General features: G+C 33.6%; 2 protein-coding genes across 3 annotated transcripts; both read left to right on the forward strand.

The window, feature by feature from the left end:
- Positions 1-1,565: 1,565 nt before the first annotated feature.
- On the forward strand, positions 1,566-7,979 carry LOC130806055 (uncharacterized). Of its 2 annotated transcripts, XM_057670965.1 has the most exons (17): positions 1,566-1,826; positions 2,387-2,498; positions 2,606-2,798; positions 2,978-3,079; positions 3,180-3,252; positions 3,484-3,558; positions 4,313-4,406; positions 4,515-4,707; positions 4,887-4,988; positions 5,089-5,161; positions 5,393-5,467; positions 6,223-6,316; positions 6,425-6,617; positions 6,797-6,898; positions 6,999-7,068; positions 7,163-7,237; positions 7,738-7,979. In XM_057670965.1, coding segments are annotated over exons 1-17 (1,647 nt in total). In that variant the 5' UTR covers positions 1,566-1,806; the 3' UTR covers positions 7,739-7,979. The 2 variants fall into 2 exon arrangements, with proteins under 2 accessions (XP_057526948.1, XP_057526956.1); XM_057670973.1 differs by lacking the exon at positions 2,387-2,498 and having other exon boundaries at positions 1,613-1,826.
- A 7,046-nt stretch (positions 7,980-15,025) lies between these two features.
- On the forward strand, positions 15,026-17,225 carry LOC130806065 (uncharacterized). The gene is made up of 2 exons (XM_057670986.1): positions 15,026-15,535; positions 16,106-17,225. Exon 2 carries the CDS (start codon positions 16,150-16,152, stop codon positions 17,032-17,034), a length of 885 nt encoding a protein of 294 aa, XP_057526969.1. The 5' UTR covers positions 15,026-15,535; positions 16,106-16,149; the 3' UTR covers positions 17,035-17,225.
- Positions 17,226-24,159: the final 6,934 nt, after the last annotated feature.

Below are 24,159 nucleotides of genomic sequence, written 5' to 3' on the forward strand. Positions count from 1 at the left end.
TAAATTTATTATTTTTAAAACCAAACATTGTCTATTAACAGTTTTCATTTTAGTTTATCTAAACAAAATGTGAATGAAACCAGAAAATGAAATGTAAACTAATGAAACCCAAACTCTAAAGTTTTTTGGTGAGATTGCAGCTATGATAATGTGATTGAATCCCAGAAATGCGGTTTACCGCATGCTCATTTCTTAATTATTTTAAAGCATGGGTCAAAGATTAGGCAGCCAAAACAATTTGATAAGTTTGTTTGTGATGAGATTCCATTACTGTCCGAGCCATATCTTCGTGGCCTTATGTTGTATCATATGATGAATGGCCCTTGTGGTTCATTTAAGCCAGAGAATCCTTGTATGGTGAAGTACAGTGGTAAACGCGTATGTAGAAACCGATTAAGAATTAAAATTTTGTATTCAACTGAAAATTAAATGTTGTATTCAGCTTAGAAGAAATATAATGAAATAGAAAATGAGATGAGGAATGTAGTGGAGAATGAACATAAGAGATAGAAAATGAGAGGGAGTGTTAAAAGGAAGTTTGCATAAACTAATTTTTATAGCTTGAAGTTATATTATGTGGAACTTCTCAAAGTAAACCGTGCGCTTGCAGTTATTAAAATTTGCACCTATCAAGTTTTTGGCGCCGTTGCTGGGGAGGCGACGCATAATCCTTTTGTTTTGTTGATTGATCTACTTTACACTTGCTTGTTGTCCCCTATCCTAGACCCCTTTGTGTTTAAGTTCTTTGAATGCATAGAAGAGCTCGATCTCTAGAGCAATACGACCTAGAGATCGAAGCTACTGCCCGTAGACTGAATGCCGAACGCCTAAGGCGGTTAAGGCGACAACAAGACCAAATGGCCAACAATGCTAACCGATCCTTTGGCCAACTGGGTGCGCCCACGCTCACCCAAACTTCCATTCCATGTATCGTCAAATCCGATTTCGGTACATAACGATTATTCATATTAACTTTTCATAATTTTTAATTATTAACAATTAGAGATATTAACGATTGAATAAGTGAATTGGATAAAGTGTATAAAGCAAATGAGACATTAGTAATGAATTGAAGGAAGTATTATTATGGGGTCAACGAGCCCTAATCTGATGGGCCTAGTCAAAAGGCCCAAAACCCCTAGAAGTCAGTCAAGATATCAAGAGAGCCCACCTTAAGGGTGAAATTACCAAAATACCCCTGGAACAATCAACTCATGTCATTTATTGCCATATAAATACCCTTATTTATTACCATTTAAGGTATGTCTTTTTCTCACCAAAAACTCCCTCTCTCTCAACTACTAACATTTATTTCTTGTTCCACATTTCCGACCACTGACTAGAGCGTCGGAGAGGCTTTTCGGGAAGCAACCCCCGAATAAGTGACTCTCTGTTCATTTTGCAGGTCAATAGCCGAACCCAATTTGAGTATTCGGACTCTTCAGCAGCAGGATCCATTTTACAAAGGGTCTCTTCCTTCTCACGTTAAGTTGACCAATTTCTTTGCATAAACAAATATTCATAATTCATGATTGCAACATTTTTTTAGTTGCAAAATAATAATAACCAAACATTACAAAACATTTATTAAAGTATATTTTTAAAGACACTTAAAAAAAAGAGTATATTTTTAAAGAAAAGAAAAAAAACTGTCATCAATTAAACTTCAAAAACTTATTGAAAATTTGCTATTATCAGAAAGCTACTTCTCGATCTTCTCGGTTGTTCTCCTTTCATCCTCTGCACCGTTCTTCTCCTCTTCCCCTCTCCGACCACCGTCAGTCATCTGCCGGTGTGAGTCCAATCATGATCAACCGTCTACCGCTGTATGTACTTTTATTTCTCTGTTTCTCGATCTATCTGAAATACAAGAATTAGTATGGATTTTATAGTTTCTTCCATCGGTTTCTTCAATCTGTTTCTTCAATTGAATTTGGGATTTAGATATTGATGATGATTATGAATTGTTTCGTCAATTTGTTTATAACAAGTACAACTTAGGGTTTACAAAAAATGATGATGCCCTTTCAATAAGCATTTTCCCCTGTCGCTATCAACAACCTCAATTCGTCAAATCTTCGTCCAAATTTACATTCCCTTAACATAAGAGTGAGTTGTTTGGTGTAGGTTGTGTTTATATGCTTAGTTATTGTTTGGGGTTGTTTTAACCAATTTCTAAACGAGATAAGCTTGTATCTTAAAAGATTAGGGTGTTTATTCTTGATCTTAATTTAGTGATTGTTAAAAAAAAAACTCATATATGACAAGAGGCTTTACGATGCACTTTGTTTGTCCATTACCATTTCTCCACTCTGTTATATGTTCCTTTGGCTACTTAGGATTTACATTATTTTGCACTCCCTTTATGTTCCACTTTGTCCCCCAGAGATGTAACCCAATTGATACATCCCGAGGACGAGGAGGATCACATTGAAGGGCATCGTGATCAAACTCTTAGAGGTGCTCAAAGATTATTGGAGCACTACAACAGTGGAAAGGTGATTATAGCCTTGTTTTTTCCCCCTAGAAGTCCTTGTTTTTTCCGCTTTTAGTCTTCTATTGTTTGTGTTTTTGTTGTCTTTTGTTAACCATGCATAATTTACAGGGTACCAACTATGAGCTTGTAGAAGCGTTGAGAAGTGGTGCCATAATGATGCCTGATGGTATTGCGCTCCATTGCAATTTCACAGCTAAACCAGCCAATCAGGATTCCGGTTCTTCCATTAAGCTCTTCTTTGGCGAGATGCTCATTGGTCCAGACGATGTTGATAAAGTCACTTATTGTGATATATTAAATGGTGGAGTTTCTTTTCTCTTTAAGAAAATGATTAAGAGAACAAATTGTTTGACTTCTTATTCTTCACTCAACAAGAATCATAATATATATCTATTTATAATTGGAATGAAATGGTCCGAGTTATTCCACATACGACCTTTTTTATCGTCATTAATTGTGAATAATTTCTAATGTCCGTAGGTAAATCTCATGGCTCCAAGGATTGCGGAGAAAACGCCGACATTAAGCATCCCCCTGCTGAACTTTTAACGCGCAGTTATTATGATGTTTCCGATACTATACGTAATCGCTCACATACTCGCTTGGGTGGCAGTTCAGTCATTTGTTTTACTTATTTAATGTTACGTTGATTTTGATCTTGAATTTTTGGTTGAATTCTCAGGTGAGATGTCGCCAAAGAGATGTGCAACTGTGCCTCTTAATTCTGCAAAGAAGCAAAAAACTTTGGAATATGGGTAATGATGTTATAAAAACAAGTTAAATGGAATTTTATTGCTTTTTGTATTTTTTTCTTTTAGTAAATCAATTGTGGAGCAAGGTTACGTAAGGGATGACCTCAAATATTCTCAATATTTAATTTATGTTACCTATGATGTTTCATGAAATTATTATTGTGGATTTGTTGTTTTCTTTCTGTCTCAATTACTTGCTATCACATTTTTGCTTTATGACTTTTGGCTTCTTAGTAGTTCAAATTTGGACAATGAATTCGAGTTTGATGCAATGGAATATCCTCAATCTCCGGTTTGTCCTCCCTACGAGTAAGCTTCATCATCACTTCTATTGTCATGCTTTCAGTAGTCTCCACAAAGTGTGGTTACCTGTTTTATTGACAATAATCTAGTTTATCATGGACTGATTGATATGCATAAGTTGTAGCTTCATGTTTTCTGGCTAGATTGATTAATGTGCACAATGCATCTAGAGTTCAAATTTGGACAATGAATTCGAGTTTGATGCAATGGAATATGTTGGAATCTCTGTTTTCATAACGACATTTTTTTTTGCTGCACTAATTAATCTCGTTGCTGTTCCACTTTTCCCTATGGTTCATCAATCAATTTTATCACCCAAATTTGACATAGATTTTTGTCTTTTTTCCGATTGTTCATTTTATATAACATGTTGTGTATTCTGCCCTTGCGTTTATTTTTCTTATATTAATGTAATTTAGCTTTACCTAACTATGACACTTACATTCTCTTCAGCCGTGGACTAAATTAAGATTACACTCTTAGTCCTTTGCAATTATGCATGATATTACTTGTATGAGACTTTTGGAATGCTTTTGATGCTCATTGTTGTCCCTTGCCATTTCTCCTCTGTGTCGTATGTTCCTATGGCTGGAAAGGATTTACATAATTTTGCTTTTCCTTTCTACTCCTCGGCATTCTTGTTCTCCTCTATAGATAACCCTTGCAGAGATAAGGCTTATGTCTATGAAATAAATTCTTGTTATGGAAACCCATGTTTTCTGATTACTGTTTTGCACTCAAAACTCATTTCATGATCAAGGTATCCCGAGGACGAGGAGTATCACATTGAAGGGCATCGTCGTCAAACTCTTAGAGGTGCTCAAAGATTATTGGAGCACTACAACAATGAAAAGGTGATTATAGCCTTGTTTTTTCCCCCCTAGAAGTCCTTGTTTTTTCTGCTTTTAGTCTTCTATTGTTTGTGTTTTTGTTGTCTTTTGTTAACCATGCATAATTTACAGGGTACCAACTATGAGCTTGTAGAAGCGTTGACAAGTGGTGCCATAATGAAGCCTGATGGTATTGCGCTCCATTGCAATTTCACAGCTAAACCAGCCAATCAGGATTCCGATTCTTCCATTAAGCTCTTCTTTGGCGAGATGCTCATTGGTCCAAACGATGTTCATATAGTCACTTATTGTGATATATTAAATGGTGGAGTTTCTTTTCTCTTTAAGAAAATGATTAAGAGAACAAATTGTTTGACTTCTTATTCTTCACTCAACAAGAATCATAATATATATCTATTTATAATTGGAATGAAATGGTCCGAGTTATTCCACATACGACCTTTTTTATCGTCATTAATTGTGAATAATTTCTAATGTCCGTAGGTAAATCTCATGGCTGCAAGGATTGCGGAGAAAACGCCGACATTAAGCATCCCCCTGCTGAACTTTTAACGCGCAGTTATTATGATGTTTCCGATACTATACGTAATCGCTCACATACTCGTTTGGGTGGCAGTTCAGTCATTTGTTTTACTTATTTAATGTTACATTGATTTTGATCTTGAATTTTTGGTTGAATTCTCAGGTGAGATGTCGCCAAAGAGATGTGCAACTGTGCCTATTAATTCTGCGAAGAAGGAAAAAACTTTGGAATATGGGTAATGATGTTATAAAAACAAGTTAAATGGAATTTTATTGCTTTTTGTATTTTTTTCTTTTAGTAAATCAATTGTGGAGCAAGGTTACGTAAGGGATGACCTCAAATATTCTCAATATTTGATTTATGTTACCTATGATGTTTCATGAAATTATTATTGTGGATTAGTTGTTTTCTTTCTGTCTCAATTACTTGCTATCACAATTTTGCTTTATGACTTTTGGCTTCTTAGTAGTTCAAATTTGGACAATGAATTCGAGTTTGATGCAATGGAATATCCTCAATCTCCGGTTTGTCCTCCCTACGAGTAAGCTTCATCATCACTTCTATTGTCATGCTTTCAGTAGTCTCCACAAAGTGTGGTTACCTGTTTTATTGACAATAATCTAGTTTATCATGGACTGATTGATGTGCATAAGTTGTAGCTTCATGTTTTCTGGCTAGATTGATTAATGTGCACAATGCATCTAGAGTTCAAATTTGGACAATGAATTCGAGTTTGATGCAATGGAATATGTTGGAATCTCTGTTTTCATAACGACATTTTTTTTTTGCTGCACTAATTAATCTCGTTGCTGTTCCACTTTTCCCTATGGTTCATCAATCAATTTTATCACCCAAATTTGACATAGATTTTTGTCTTTTTTCCAATTGTTCATTTTATATAACATGTTGTGTATTCTGCCCTTGCGTTTATTTTTCTTATATTAATGTAATTTAGCTTTACCTAACTATGGCACTTACATTCTCTTCAGCCGTGGACTAAATTAAGATTACACTCTTAGTCCTTTGCAATTATGCATGATATTACTTGTATGAGACTTTTGGAATGCTTTTGATGCTCATTGTTGTCCCTTGCCATTTCTCCTCTGTGTCGTATGTTCCTATGGCTGGAAAGGATTTACATAATTTTGCTTTTCCTTTCTACTCCTCGGCATTCTTGTTCTCCTCTATAGATAACCCTTGCAGAGATAAGGCTTATGTCTATGAAATAAATTCTTGTTATGGAAACCCATGTTTTCTGATTACTGTTTTGCACTCAAAACTCATTTCATGATCAAGGTATCCCGAGGACGAGGAGTATCACATTGAAGGGCATCGTCGTCAAACTCTTAGAGGTGCTCAAAGATTATTGGAGCACTACAACAATGAAAAGGTGATTATAGCCTTGTTTTTTCCCCCCTAGAAGTCCTTGTTTTTTCTGCTTTTAGTCTTCTATTGTTTGTGTTTTTGTTGTCTTTTGTTAACCATGCATAATTTACAGGGTACCAACTATGAGCTTGTAGAAGCGTTGACAAGTGGTGCCATAATGAAGCCTGATGGTATTGCGCTCCATTGCAATTTCACAGCTAAACCAGCCAATCAGGATTCCGATTCTTCCATTAAGCTCTTCTTTGGCGAGATGCTCATTGGTCCAAACGATGTTCATATAGTCACTTATTGTGATATATTAAATGGTGGAGTTTCTTTTCTCTTTAAGAAAATGATTAAGAGAACAAATTGTTTGACTTCTTATTCTTCACTCAACAAGAATCATAATATATATCTCTTTATAATTGGAATGAAATGGTCCGAGTTATTCCACATACGACCTTTTTTATCGTCATTAATTGTGAATAATTTCTAATGTCCGTAGGTAAATCTCATGGCTGCAAGGAGTGCGGAGAAAACGCCGACATTAAGCATCCCCCTGCTGAACTTTTAACGCGCAGTTATGATGATGTTTCCGATACTATACGTAATCGCTCACATACTCACTTGGGTGGCAGTTGAGTCATTTGTTTTACTTATTTAATGTTACGTTGATTTTGATCTTGAATTTTTGGTTGAATTCTCAGCTGAGATGTCGCCAAAGAGTGGTGGAGCTACGCCTATGGATTCAGTCAAGGAGAAAACTAGGAAAAATGGGTAATGATGTTATTTCACCTCCCCATTTCTTACTTTTGTTTTTGTTTTTCATGGTATTATAATATAATTATGTGTTTTGTATTTGGTCTTTTAGAAAATCAATTTTGGACCAAGGCTACGATACCAATGATTTGGGATATCCTCCATCTCCGGTTTACACGCCCTATTGGTAAGGATCATGTTTCACAAATAAATTATTGTGTAGAAGATTTTTTCTTCTGAATTTAATTACTTAAAATCTCATTCTTGTTTTATCAATGCACATGTCCATGAAAATTGACTCTATTAAGAAGTGGGAAATGATACACGTACATTAAGTGTATGTGGGGATTACCTACACGAACGAATCAATTTACTAGATTTATAATCTAGTAGAAGTATATAATTATTTTAAATTTTATAAAACCGTGTAGTACACGTGTATCTAACTAGTAGGCAATAAAACACGTGCATGTAGGAACCACAAACATCCTTTCTACCTCTTCATGTTTTTTGTTCTGCCTAGCTTTATTATCTAGTAGGTCTTATTTTTGTATTTGGTGAATTGGAATCCTTAGTGTGTTTTATGATACTTGCCGGAGTCTCTATGAGATTGATTGATTAATAAAGAATAAGTTGTACTACTAGACTTTTACTATTATGAAGTCTTATTTTTGTCAATGTCTGTAGACTGTAGGTAAATTCATGAGTCTGGACTTCTTTTGCGCAGCTACGCCATACAGACTACAGAGTGGTGCGTGATATTTTATATTGCATGGACTGATGATTTGACTATAATGTTTACAAACTCTGTGGAACATGTTTGTATTTTCTCAAGTGCTATATCAGAATTGAGAATACACTCCAAGTTAATTGTTTAAAACAAATGTGCAAAATATTTATTATTATTATTATTATTATTATTATTATTATTAGGCAAAATGTAAGGAATTTCAGAAACCAAAAACTTAAGGCTACTTAATACAAACAAACCCAACAAAGTAAAGAAACTTTTTTTTTCTCAAGTTGTGAACCCACACACACTCTGCACACGCTTTATTATGAGTGATTAGGAGTGTGCAATGGGCCTTCGGCCCTTAAAAAATGGGCTTTATATCGGGTGGGTTTTAAATGTGCCTTTTATTTTGAAAATGAATTGGGCTTTATATGGGCTTTAAATGGGCCTTTATTATTTTAAAATTTGCTTAGTTATGATACATTATTATTAATTATAATAGTTTATAATTTAATTATAATGGACAAGTGCAAATAATAAAATTATAGGACATTTATTTTGATTTAAATCGAAAGCGTAATACACATCTCTATAGATGAGTCCTTTCACTCCCAAGTCCAAACCTTCTAAGTGTTTACAAACACCAAAGCTTTACTGCTTGGAACATTGTTATAGAGTCGATATTCATGAATCGCAAACATCCAAATGAACAATTTAGTGCACAACAAAGAGTATGATCCAACAACTTCGAAGTTGCACGACACAAACCTAACAATACCAAGAAGATCGAGTACAATCCCGAATCATTAACTTCCATAAAAAATGGCGTCTAATAATTGAACATTAGAAACCCATTGCCTGGGCACTACAAAATGCCATCAAATCAAAAGCATTGTTCTACTTAACAAGGAAAATAAAAATAACATCTTCTGGCAAAAATTTTATTTGGTAAAAATGAACACATCAGGGTGAACTCAAATGCACCATTGATGCATTGAAATAAACGACACATTTACAAGAACAAGCCCTGATTGGAGATGTCATTAAAACGAAAGTGATTGGAAAATTAATAAAATTAGGATGACTGACCTTGTGAAGGTGATTAAACTCACTAAGTCAATAACAGAGAGTTGTTCAGTCAATGGAAGTTCTGAGGATAGAAAAACATAATCTTTTCCACTTTATGACCTTCTGAAGGACAGCATCATTACAGATCGTGGTAGCAAATGCTGTTGAATAAAGCCCCATTTATTGTAGTATCCTACAAATTATTTAACAACTGAAACTATCAAATCAACAATGATTGTCAAGATTAGAGAGGAATTATTAAAGAAAATCAATGAATCCATGAATATGATGCTTTATCAGCCTTAGTTTGCACCAAAATGAAAAAGGCATGAACAAATTGGTTACTCCAAATATCCTTCCACACCACAAACCAAAAAAACATAAACAATATGGAATGAAAAAATCACAAAATTATCCACTATCAGTTATTAATATCAAAGGATTATGCCAGTACTTAGCGTATTTAAACAAAACCATGAAAATTGTCGGCTTTCAAAGATCGTTATCTCATAGTTGTAGAACCTGAAAAATGAAAGTGCATGAGGATAGCCGATAGTATCACTTATTTCATCTGATTTTTTCTTTCTCCAAAAAATTTCCATACACCTGCATTTTTCTAAAACTAGTTGTGGGGTCAAGTGCTACGCATGCGGTCTCTCAAGTTACACTATTGAATTTTTCATAATGATTTTTTATTTCTGTTAACAATATTACGAATGCATATATAGGTAAAGAATGCAGGTGTGAAGAATGCAAGGGCTAAAGATGTATAGGTAATTGTACACAACAGTATCAATGTAGGGCATGAAAACGTATTGAAGGATTTATACACTTCTATTTTATATAATGCTATTTAATACACTTTCGTGTTACAACTGATGGGTGTTAGACGTCCATTGTTGATGGGTTGCTTGGCTTGTTGAATGGCTACTGTTTGGGCAGCTTTGTTGTCGAGGTTGTTTTACGATGTTGTTGGTTGGTCGAGTCGAGGTCTGCTACCGATGGAATACCGATAGTTGGAATGACGACTAAAATCAGCTTAAAAACTTATTGAAACAACGCAACAAGCAAAAACAACATTATTATAGCAATAGAACACTAAAAGATAGTAGCAATAACTTGGCAGGATTGATTAACTTATGCATAGTTGAATTTTACTGTTCTAGAAGAAATGTTACCTAACAATAGCCCACAGAAAAACAAATAGAGAAATTGAAACACGACATATATAAAATAAGTACAAATGAGACTTATTTATCCTTATTTAAAAGGTCAATTATTTGTATCCTTCTGGCTACTATCATCATGGTTAAAAAGGATTAATAAGTTAAAGTGCATCAGCCATATTCTACTCTACACATAATTCAAAGGTGATGTGAAAATCGAATGAAGTTAAATAAAGTGAGTTAACATAATTAAATGAAGCTCCAAAGCATTAACCACATCACTAAACAGAGTTTCTCAACGAACATTATGAAGCAATCACTCATTCTCAAAGTTGAATATGCTTTTCGAGTAATGTAATTCCTTTTAGTTTTAAGTAATTAATATCCTTTTCCTCTCATACTTCGTTAGTGCGATTTAAGAGAGAATATGACTAATATATAATGTAATGAGCTATTTTATCATTAGAGTCCACTAATAGCCATGTACCTTCTAAGAAAGACTCTAATTTGATCTAAAAGACTTTATCAGTTTTGGGACTGTTTTATCCTCAATCAAAGTTGGCACAATCAAGAGAACAACTGTTGTCATTTAGAGCGTATAATGGTCATGGGAAATGATAGCTCTAATTAAATCAAATAAATTAATTAAATAAATAATTAATTAGAAATATCCCAAGATTGCAAAAAGTTCCTGTTTTGGTATAAGTACAGGTCGCGGCTCGTGACTTTTGTCGCGGCCCGCTACTTTCGCGCTTGTTTTTGCAATGCTCGTTTTATTCGGTATTGTTGGTTATGCAATAACTACCTACGGTTAATATGGTTATATTAACTGAATATATTGGGATGTATTGATTTATGATCGACATTGATTCCTGAATCGATGTTGTGGTTCATGAAGTGACATATTACTTCATGAATGGTTGTATGCTCTTCTATAAATATAGAAGGCATGTGTAAGTTATTGGACACATGAGATTTACATGAGACATACATGTAACTTCTGAATTTCTTATCCTCTCTAACACTTTACATCGAGAACTTGTAATCCTCGTTTGTAATTTTCCGTATCTTCTTCCATTTAAGTTTCTCTTACATCATTCTAAATTCCATGTGCTGGGATTTTAGTTTGATTCTTTGAATCTCAGAACATATTTCCGGTTTATTTCCAAGCACCGTAGTAGGGAGGAAATGATATTTTAGGAAAAAGCATCTCGCCTAGAATTAATATCAAGTTCAAACAAAATCTTCTTGTTACTAGTGTGCTTACGGTTTATTAACTCGTTTCCCTGAGTTCGACACATATAGCTACAAGTACCCCATGTGCTTACGGTTAATTAAAATTTGCACATCATCACACTTACTAGTGTGGCTGATTTAATCACTTTCATATTTTTAATTGTGCTTTAACTACGCTTATTGGTGTGGCTGAGTTGATTATATATTTTTCTAATTGTCCTTTAGCCACGCTTATTAGTGTGGTTGAATATATAAAATTTTAACATTATTAAATTGATTTGTAGCCATGCTTATGAGTAGAGCTATTCAAATGTGACCCGACCCGAAAGTAAACCGACCCGAAAATGTGTTTCTTTTTTAGGTTTATCGAACCGACATAACCCGAACCGAAGTTGTACCCGAACCAGTACATAACCGAAAATGGGAAAATCGAACCCGAGCTGCGACCAATTTTTATAACTGACAAATAACCGTTAACTGATATTACCCGAATCTAATAGTGACCGACCCGAGTCATATCCGAACCTAATCATGCTCGAAACCGAACTCAATCCGGCTAAAACCGACTTAACCCGAAGGAATTTTTAATTGAACTACTGTAAACCTGAACCAATTTTTAACATAGAAGTATAATCGACTCATATTCAATCATCTTATTAGTTAATCTAATAAAATAATAGATATTTTAATAAATTAAATTTTATAAATACATGGCTTCATATATTAGAGTGAATAATTAATGGTCAATGTTTATTTAACTACTTTTAATCAAATTAGATGAAAACTGATAGTTATTTAATTTTAAATTACAGTCAAACAAGTAAAAGTAACAAAGTAATAATCACTAATTGATTTACATTTTAATTATATTGCTTTACGTAAAGGGAATCTCATCATCAATTAAAAAATGACTAACAACTTAATATGATATTAACTCGATCGATATTAATTAGTATTTCATAACCGAATTCTACTTGAAAAGTACCCTAACCCGATCTGTACCTGGTAAAACCGAACCAATTATTAACCGATGACAACCCGAGACCAATTGGCACTCAACTCGAACTTCAACTGACACCGAACCGATGCTAACCTGATAGCTTGAATAATCAATCTTCAACTGAACTGACTAATCGACCCGACCCGAGTGTGACCCGTCGTAACACGCATCCGAAAAATAACCGATTCGAAATCCAACCGAATCTAATTGCAAAAAAGTTTACCACACTTAAATGAGCATGCCGTGTAGGTACATGTAATATTTTTATAGTGTAAAATACTACAAAATCAAATTAGTTGTCGTTTTGTGATAAACCTGCAGCTGCTCTTCCCCCTCACTGCATATCACTTTGTTGGTTATTTTTGTTCACTGGCCGTAGAAAATAGTACGATCGTCTCCTTTTTTGTGTTGATTCTACATTTTTTTAATGGAAGTTGTAGTGCTACTATTCACTAGGATTGTTTTAAAGTAGTATTTGTTTAGTAATACAAAATCTGTTTGGTTTTGAATCTCCAGAATCCAACCTTTAAATATTTTACAGTGAGCCTTTTTCTTGATATTGAAGTATGTGCACTAAATTCCGACCTTGACTTAGGGTTGTGTTTACATTGTTATTGTATGTTGGTGCTTTTAGCTGTTTGTTTGGTTTTGGACGATGAGTAAAAAATGATATTATGCTTACATTGGTTGCTTGTGGAATGTGGATTTGTTGTCTTCCTTTGAGTTTGGATATGATCCTATTCACTACAAAAAAAGTTTTGATTGTTGATGTTTCTTTGTAATTCAAAATTTTGATTTCTATTTCTTTCATTTGCATTTTGAATCCTGTATTTCTGTGGCTATATGCAACTTGTTTTTGTTTTCTGTGGATATATGCATTTTGTTTTCTGTTTAGATTATAGCTTTAGGGGATGGTTATGGGGGTTGTTTGCGGAGGACAACAGGACCGTTTTGTGTTTAGCATCCTATGATGTGATTTAAATGCAGTTTTTTTTAGGTTAGTGATGGAGCTTCCTGTGATATGATTTAATCTGTAGTGATGATTCTTTTTTGTGCGCTATGGTGCATCAAGAGATAGAGAATGTCTGTTCATCTGTTTGTTATAGTCCTCATATAACAAACTTTAATGTGTTTCAACACCCTCTAATTTTGATGAAAATCTAATTTTAAGGAATGTCAAAAAAAAAAAAAACAGAGTATTTCTAAAAGATTAATAATAATCTGTCAAAACTTCTTTAGGTTTTTCAACGGTCTTATCTATCAATGTCTCTGATTACTCACGATTTCCTTTCATTTTCATTTTGCAGTTACTCATCACATTCCCTAAACAAGGAATATGACCACTCTTGAGGTTGAGGGTGCTAGCTCGTCCAAACATCCTGCCCAACAACCTGAAGGTAATGTGTACCTATATAAAATAAAATTACTACTTTTTGTTATTCTTAATTAGTTTTTGTTCTATTAATGCCTTGGAGAAATATATTATTGTGCAAGATATTATAGTTTGAATTTCCCTCTACTCTTAAACTAATCAATTGCAATACTCAAAATTCCTCTTATCAACTTCTATATTAACTACACATCTTACTTTTTGCTCCCTTCTATTCACCCTACTTTTCCCATTTATTTTTGGGCACTATTCACTTATCACTCTTAATTTGTATTTTACTCTTAATCTATAAGTTAAAACATAATCATATGGGATCTTGTTTGATTCTTCTCAATACAAGGATTATTAATATCAACTTTTTATAATTTTTAATTAAGAATAATTTGAGATATTAAGGATTAAAATGTTGCCTCTGCAAGTGTGAAAAACAAAATGGGACAAATAGGGTAAATAAGAGGGAGTATTATTTGAAACGAGGGAATCATTTACTACTTTTGTACTATATTAAATTTGATTATGTTAGTAATTCACATAGATTTTATGTGTTGGATTTTCTTATATTTGGCTGGCTATAATATAAAAGTAGTAATTTTTTGGGATTGTTAATAGCCATTATACTTCAATATATTAAATAATTTAAGTGATGTTCTCATTTCTCCCAAAAACTGAAATAGGTGACCTCTATGAGGTATCGATGAATATGGTGCTCGAATGAGCATAACAATGCTCAAACGAGCACCTTACAAGTCCACCCATTGTTTGCCGATTTGCTCGAGTGAGCTATGGAGTAGCTCGAACTAGCACTGTGCTCTTCATCCCCTTTGCTTGTCTTGCTTGGCTCCATGTATTACAATCCCTTGGAGCCTCTTCTACTTTGTTGGCTAGCATGCCACACCTCCACTATTCCTCCTCTCTTAGCTTCTTTCAAAGCCTCATTTAAAGTGCCAAACTCCAAGTGTCCACAATCTTTTTCACATACATCATCACTCTACAATGTGTCTGACATAGTGTGTGCAATTAGGTGATCAAATTCATCCTCATCATCACAAGAGTTGTGACTTACTCCAATAAAAAATTCTCAAATAAATAAGATGGAAAAGTGGAAACAACAAATAAAAACAGAGGCATTAGTCATTTGTAAATAAAATTAGTACCTACCGGATTGTAGCAATTACCTCTTATTTGGTCATCATTAAGACATTAATCCTTATTATGAGAATTAATGATTCTTTACCTTTGTGGCATTTGAGCTATTATTGCGAAATCTTCAACAACTTGTTTCTTTCTGAGTTTATTACTCTTTATAGTTTGATTGATCAAATCCTTGTTTAATCCTTTCTAATCTCAAACTCCTATTATGAGTTACATGTTTTGTGGTTTATAGTTGTATGGTGGTCTATATTTGAGTGTTTTTCATTGTTTCATACACAATTAATTCATCTCTTTCTGTTTTATTACACAAATATTCCCATTTACTCTTAATTCTTCTTAATCCTTTTGATATAAGTGTCACTTAACAGTTAGATATATTCTTCTAAATACATTAATTTCTTGTAATGGTGTAGTCATCTTCACAATTCTTTGGTCATAATTATTTTACAACAAGAAGTTCAGTAGATGAAAAACAAATTGATTTATCAATATACACTTATGTTGCATCCAAGAATACAACCACATTTTGTTTTTGGAAGGGAAGTCAAGCAATTCACATTCTCTAGAGTCTAGACTTAATTGATTGTGATTGTTTTATTTAACTGTTGTGATGTACTCTAACTGTTGAGTTGAGCTCTTAAATTTTTGAATAGGAACTGGACTTAAATACAACTACATTTGGGAAAAATTTGTCAGTGAGGGTAATCAAATTGTTCAGCCAGCTCTTGATTCACTCCAAGGTATAATTCCTTTAATGCTCAGCCAGCTATTTTCATTAATATTTATTTATGGATATCTATCTCAGTTTCTTTCTAACACAAAAACAAGCTAAGCTTGTCCCTTTCTCTAAGGTTCACACAATTGAAGCATTCATCACTAAAATCAAAGTATTAAAAGAATTAAGGTATTTAGGGAATAATGTGAGTATTTATTAGAGCATAATCGAAAGTGAAATAAAGTTGGTGCAGCAATTATAGATCAAAACACAAGCTAATAAAAAACTGTGTCAAGGACATTAAGGTTAGGGCCAATGGAAAAAGAGCTTTTATATAGGTAGAAGTAGTAATTTAATTACTCATACTAGTACATTGAACAAAGAATTGAAGTAGGTAAACTAGCTATTCTATGAGTGACTAATAACTAGTACTAAAATAAGGGGATGCTTCCCTGTTACAATAAACCTTAAGCTATCTCTAAAATACAACTCTAGTCAACCATGGCTATATCAGCTCTCACATCTCTTTTTTAAGTCCCATATAAAAAAATACAAATATAAATAAAAGCTTTATAGTCATAATTTTTGTTAACAGATTTGTGCAGCTTTCCTGCTACAACAAGGCAAATAGAGTATGACATGCGTATTTGTTGGGCCAAGGCGGGGTATCACATTCGAGATGGACCTCTTTTTCTTCATAAAACTTGGTACAAACAACTTAAGTCAATGTTCCCCAATAAAATTGGATCTTGGAAGCCTTGGGATCTATTAGAACAAGCTTGTGGTTTAGAGGTTAAGAATCCCCATAGATCAATTAGGAGGGGGTGTCCCTTATGGAATGGTACTTATTATTGTCTAAACGAGATACATATAGTTGATGAAGGAGCCATTAATGTTGAATATATGAGGAAATTGTTCAAAAACAATCGTCCAGTAGTTGCGGTGATTGAAATTCGAGCTGACTACCCACGTTACACTGAGAGTCCTTACCTTGGGGTCAATGAAAATGGTCAATTGGAAGAGTTAATGTATCATCCTGATGGTAAGAGAGTCACACATGCTGTAGTTTTAGTTGGGGAGTGTGAAGTTGAAGAAGTAAACATCTACGGCATTGATAAGGGTATCTATTGGATCTATCAAAATGCCTTAGTAGAGGGACAAGGAGTTGGCACCTCAAGTTTTCTTCCAAATGGCATGAGTATATTGCATCCTCGGGTGGTGATAGAAGTGTATTTGGGTATATCATACCCACCAAATGTCCTCGCTCTTCCTGAACATGCTAAGAAAATACTTGATTTTCAAGTTAGGAAGGAGCATAAGTACAAGAATGATTCCAATGCTTTGAAGAACTACCAAAATTTGGAAGAAGAATTAAGATCAACAAAGGTTCAGCTAGAGGAATCAGACAAGAAACTTCGACACGAACAAATGCTCAATCATGCGTTGAAGAGGAACCATGAGAGACAAGTGGAGGCACTAAACACAGAAATAGCAAGATTGAAGAGAAAAGCTGGAGAAAGTTGAAATTGAAGGTAAATAACTTGTATGATCAGAAATACCTTTTTGAAAAAATGTAGTACTCATCTACTTGTGAGCACATTCACAACTAAAAAACTTGTTTGCATTTGGTCGTATATTTCCTGGTATATTCTATTTATACATGTGAAAGCATTAGGAGATATGTGACAACTGGCAACTATTTTTTTAGGTGTTTAATTTCTTGGAGTTAGTCTCCCATTGCCAACCATTTGTTTAGTTTTGATTTTTGATAACTAGATTATTTTTCATATTGCGTGGGATTGTTGCTTAATCATCTCCATGATATATATGTTTTGTTTGTTCTTTCATCAACGATTCTTTGAGCAGCTGATAAGTGCAATTATTTGTACATTCCTGACGAGTTCAGCCTTTGGTTTGTTACAGATTTGTATATGTTGATCTTCAGGCTATTCGTAAAGAAGTGCAATGCCCAATATGTCTTGGTATTTTCACTTTAATACAGTTGCATTTGTTGGTTTGATATTTGTTAACACGTACAAACAGGGATTTACTTCTGCATCAAAACCTTCTCATCACTCTCAAAATATTTCAATAATATGCTCTATGTTGAAGCTTGAACATTTTCTTAAATTCTGTTTTCTCAAATATATATATATATATATATATATATATATATATATATATATATATATATATATATATATATATATATATATATATATATGCAGTCTTAGAAGTTAATAGTGATGAAAGTAAATCAATTACCAATAAACTAAATATTAATTGATACTAAAATTAAATAAATAAACAAGTTTAATAGATTATTACATTAACTTTTTGTGACTTAGTATTTGTCCATTGGGAACAATCTCCTGTGTCATTGTCAAAGACCCCATGCGTTCGTGTAAATATTTCGTAGGGCGTGGGTCTTTGACCTTTTGATTGTTCCTGAAATAATTTAAAAAAACGACTTAAAACTAACATAAGATAACAAAAAAATTCAATATAATAATACTTTATTTACAAAATACTCACCAAATCCCGCATTGTTTTTGCGTGCGGGATTGAGCCACCTATATGGGTGGCTTCAGCTCTGTCTTTTCCTCCACGTCTGTTGGAGGAATTTCTAGCCGAAACGGCTTTATTATCTGGGCGTTCCCAATCCGCCTTCCATCGCGCCCAGGTCTCATTATCGATGGAAGGAGGTTTAAATTCGGGCTTGCTTTTCAACGTCTTACGCCATTTGAAAAGCATATCCGCATAACGCTTTGCGGCTTTCTCTTCCCACGACCTTCGAACAAAATGTTCAAGACGAGGGTCCCATTTGTATTGTTTCTAAACAAATAAATATTCCATCAAATATATTACTTAAAATAATTTATACATAACAAATTCAAAAAATAAACAACAAAATAATAATTTTACCTTAAACTCATTAAAATAAAAATCTTTGGTGTGTTTTGTCACACCCTTCCAAGTACTACCTTCGGCATCTTGCCTATGATTGAAGGTAGCCCTTATTTTCGATGCGATGGTGTTTCCGGAAATCGGATTAAATCTTACAATAATTAAGAAAATTAGTAAACATTGAAATTTTAATATTGAAAAAATATAAATGATAATAACATGATTAAAATATTTACTTGTTTATTATTGGTAGCCATGGAAGATCCGGACGAGGATCGTCTCCATCATCCTCTTCCATATTTTCAACAGAATCACTTGGAGTATTTTCAGTACTCCCTTGAACTCGGTTATTGTTATCTTCGTCGTTATTATCGTCGTGGCTACTCGACAAATTATTCAAGAAATAGTTGGTAGCCCAATCATTATGGTCGTCGTTGCTCATTTTCCCTACAATATTTATTTTAAATCCTAATATTATTTTTCACTAAAATCAATCTTATCTATACAATAAAATGTCCCAATTTATCTTATCTATACTAAAATCAATCTTATCTAAAAAATTCGAAACTCATAATAACAAAATATTAAAAAACGCATTAAATAAAAAAAAAATTACTCCGAAATTCATAATTCAAAAGTTACATATTAAATAAAAAAAATCTAGAAAAAAATATAACATAAAACATGCTCAAAGTATACCATAATTCATAATTCGAAAATATAAATTACTCCGAAATTCAAAAAACGCATAAAAAAAATGAAAAATACTCAAGTTATACCATAATTCGAAAATGTTAAAAACATATAAAAAATGATATATAGAGAAGAACACATAATTTATCATCAAGAACACATGCTCAAGTTATAAAAAATGATTTATAGACAAGAACACATAATTCGAAATTCGAAAAATGATTCGGAATCAAACATAAAAAAAAAAAAGAAAAGCATTCAAACATAATTTATCATCATCATCATCATCAAAAACACATTGAAATAATTTAAAAAATAAACAATAAACACTAACCTTTTAATAAAAATATGAGTTCTTTAGAGTTGTAGATGAGTAGAAATTGAAGATAAAAGAAAATTAATAGAGAAGGAAAATGAAGGTAAATGAAGAACTCGAAGGATTAAACGATGAGTAGAAGTTGAAGTAAAATGAAGAAGAATAATGCGGTTTACGTAAGAAATGAGAAATTAGGGCTTCTTTTGGCGTTTTGTCTTCTGAAGTGGGCGACCGCTTAGCGTCTGGAATAGTGGTCGCTGAGTCGTCGCCAAACCTCGGGAATGAACACTGATGACTTGCTGCAGTGGAAAAGTTATTTGGCGCAGCTTTTGACAAGACAAGACGTCGCTGCCTGCAATGACACGACCTGACTGTTTGACTTCTTCGTCTGGCGACCAGACGTGCAGTCGCTAACTCGTCGCTAACTTGTCGCTAAGCTTCGGTAATTGGTCAGCAGGACGGCTGTGCAGTTACCTTTATTTAATACTATTAATTTCATTATTATTATTATTACGATTATTACCTCTCATTATTATTATTATTATTATTATTATTATTATTATTACTATTATTATTAATTTCATTATTATTATATTTATTATGATTATTAATTTTATTATTATTATTATAATTATTAATTTTATTATTATTATTATTATTATTATTATTATTATTATTATTATTATTATTATTATTATTTTTATTACAAATGTTATCGTTATTAATATTATTATTATTGTTAAAATCAATATTATAATTATTATTATTATTATAACTACAAAATATTAATAATTCGAAAGATTATAATTAAATTGTATTAAATATTACAAAATATTAAATAATTACATATAAAAAATTAAATTAATCTTCATCACTAAAATAATCGTCGTTCTCAACATCTTCATCTTCGGATTGTTCGTCTTCTGACAGTACAAGATCCACATCTTCTTCAGTATCTTCATCATTATCATGCACCTGTTGAACAATGACGCCAGATGGATCAAGAAGCGGTGTGTGGGATACATCTTCTTCAATTTCAATATGGTCCCTATTTTCTTCTTGGAAAGCAGCATCTTTGGATTCATGTTCTAATTCTTTGTCAAATTTGTTCTGTTTGACTTTGCAAACTGCTCTCCAATCTTTTAAATTTTGTCTTGTACTCGGATATGGAAGATAATACACTTGACATGCTTGACTTGCTAACACAAACGGATCATATAAACGATACGAGCGACGTTGATGTATGTCAACTAACTTATATCGTTTATGAATATTTGTTCCGCGGCTATTTCCAGTAGTAGTTGGGTCATACCAATGACATTTGAACAACGTTACTCTTTTGATAGGTATCCCCGGGTATTCAACCTCTACGATTTCAAGCAAATGCCCGTAAAAATCTTCTTCGTCACGACTGTTGTCAGCAGCTTTGACGCACACTCCGCTATTGTCTGCTAATTTATTTGATGCATGACGTACTGTATGGAATCTGTATCCGTTCGTGTAACAGACGTTGTAACTCCGAGCATATTTTAGTGGTCCTTCAGCAATCTGCTTCAAAATGTCACTGTTCACTCGGTTATCGAATGATCCTTGTCTTGCCTGTAACACAAATGGAAATAACTTTATGAATTTAATTAACGTAAAACTAACATACATATATAATAACTAACGTAATAGATGAACAACATACTGCAGTTCTGAACGCATCAGTGAAATTATCTTGCACATACGCTTCAATCCTCTGACTTGACCAATTCGGTTGATGTCTTTGAATTGAACTTTTAAACTCAGATACAAATACATCCACCTCTGGACAGTTCATTAACACGTATCTATGTGCAATCTCGTAATCTCTTTCATCCAAAATATATGCTACTCCTTTTCCATGAAATCTTATTGGATGACTGAAGATTGTGAATACATCATTTACAACATTGTTGTAACTTCCATCGTCATTCCTAGGAAGGTCTCTGACCCTACATCGCACATGTGGCTCAAAATAATGGGAAACAAAATGCGATGCTTCCTCGGTTAAATATGCGTTGCATATCGACGCTTCAACATGAGCTTTATTTTTGACATTCAGTTTCAAATGTCTAAGGTACCTGTTCGGAAAAGTTAGTTCACTGGTAGAATAATGAAAAATTTAATTGCATATGATTTATATACCTCTCAAATGGATACATCCATCTGTATTGGACCGGTCCTGCAATTCTAGCCTCATATGCCAAATGGATCGGAAGGTGTTCCATGCTATCAAAGAATGTGGGTGGAAAGATTGTCTCTAGTTTGCAGATGATAACCGGAATATCTGCTTCCATTTTCCTCAAATCCTCCACACATAGCTTTGTGGTAGTCAAACTTCTAAAATATAAGCTCAACTCCGTAAGCGCTTCCCAAACCTTCACCGGTAGCAATTCTCTAAATGCAATTGGAATTAAACGTTGCATGAAAACATGACAATCGTGACTTTTCATGCCAAACAATTGATGCTTGGCCATGTCAATATTCCTTGCCATATTGGAGACATAACCTGACACATCATATGTACAAATACCCTCCTCCCACAACATATTCAACTCTCGTATTAGAGGTTGAAGATATAAGTCAATGTTGTGCTTTGGATTACTCGGCCCAGGGACAATCACGGTCAAGAACATATACGGCTTCTTCATGCACATCCATGGCGGAAGATTGTATGGTGTTAAAATGACAGGCCACGATGAATACTGTTGACCCGAACTTCCAAATGGGTTAAAACCATCTGTACACAAACCAAGCCGCACGTTTCGAGTCTCCAATGCAAAGTCTGGATGAATGTCGTTAAATGTCAACCACGCTTCAGCATCGGACGGATGTATCATCTCTCCATCCTTAGTGCGGTGTTCTGCATGCCACCTCATATGCTTAGCTGTTGCCTCTGAAGCATACAATCTTTGTAATCTGGGCCCTAGGGGAAAATAATGAAATTGTTTCCGCGAAACCTTATCACCCTTACTGTTTCTTCTCCATCTAAAAGTTTCACAAATGTAACAGCAAGTTGCATTCGCATTATTCCCCCAATATATCAAACATCCGTTAGGACAACAATCTATCTTCTCAACAGGTAATCCAAGAGCAGCTATTTGTTTTTTCGTTTCGTAGAAGTTGTTTACCATCGTATTCTCTTCTGGTAACACTTCGTTGACAATACCACAAATATCGTCGTAACACCTCTCAGTGAGACGATGGTCTGTCTTCAGGTTTGTAAGTCGACCAATAATAGACATCTTCGTGTGATTTTTACAACCTTCATACAGAGGACTATTTACAGAATTTAACATTTCAAAAAATTGTTGACACTGTGGGTTTGGATTTTCGTCAACATGTACCGGTGGTTCATTATCTACTGGCTCTACATTATACTGTGAGGGAAAAAAGTCATGGTAATTGCCTGGAAACACACTTGCTGCTGCATCATGCACCATCTGTGCGTATGGATTTGGATTATTTGACGATTGCTCTCCGACTTCCGCTGCAACATCAGATGTTGTTCCTATCTCTGTGTTCTGATGATATTCCCACTCATAGTAATTTTCAACAAACCCCCTTCTCATTAGATGTTCCCTTATTTCATCTGCTTCCTTAAAACAACAATTTTTACACTTTTTACAAGGACATCTAATCTCAGAACTCATGCTTTGTGAACGAGCAAAATCTAAAAACTCTTCCAACCCTCTCATAAATCTTAAACTAAACTTTCCATTTTTTTGTCGGTTGTACATCCAACTTCTTTCTTGCCTACAACTCATTTTTAACACCTAAATATAATATAATAACATAATTATTCATGATGTAATTACCAATAAAGTAAGTTAATGACAAAAACAATATATGACAATAACAATATATGACAATAATAATATAATTATTGTAATAAAAACTACTAAAGCAAACTAATGTCAATAAAAACAAAATATAAAATAATAAAAAATATAAAAACTCAAGAAAATAACAATAGAAATTAAATAATAAAATTAAATCAAGTACATATAAAACTCAAGTAAATAACAAAGTAAATAAAATATGTACTAATTCAACAATAAAATTAAATCAAATTATATATACTAAAAACTAAAATTAAATCAAGTAAATAACAAAGTAAATAAAAATAAAATAACGATAGAAACTAAAAATAAATAATAAAAATAAATAAAACTAAATCATATAAAAAAAAAACAAAAAACTCACTAACCTCTTCAAGTTTTTTAGCTTCCAATTATATATACTACGATATAACAATCGGATTATTTATAGATACAATGGCCAACGAACGGACACCGCGGAATTCAAATTCATAAAAATGGCGACCAACCGGCTACCAAATAAACTGTCGCCTACTATTTGAAAAATGGACCGTCAAAAACAAAAAGGAAAATTCAATATGGCGACCGCAGAGCGACTACAGCACCCGTCGCCTAGTAACAGGGAAATTTAAAATAAAAAAATAATAATACATGGCGACGACTGGGCGACAAAGATCCCGTCGCCCAGTTACTTTTGACTTTGGCGACCAATTTTTTCCTCGCCATTTCGTCGTCAGTTTGCTTTTTGCGTTGGCGACCACTATTCTTCTCGCCGTGTCGTCGCCAATGGGCGACCAACACTTCCCCTCGCCAATTTTCCATCGCTAATTCATGAGTTTTTGTAGTGGAGCTAGCTTTTTATCAGGAGGACGAAGCTCGCAATAAGCA

This window comes from Amaranthus tricolor, chromosome 1 (genome assembly GCF_026212465.1).
Source record: "Amaranthus tricolor cultivar Red isolate AtriRed21 chromosome 1, ASM2621246v1, whole genome shotgun sequence".
NCBI classification, from domain to species: domain Eukaryota; kingdom Viridiplantae; phylum Streptophyta; class Magnoliopsida; order Caryophyllales; family Amaranthaceae; genus Amaranthus; species Amaranthus tricolor.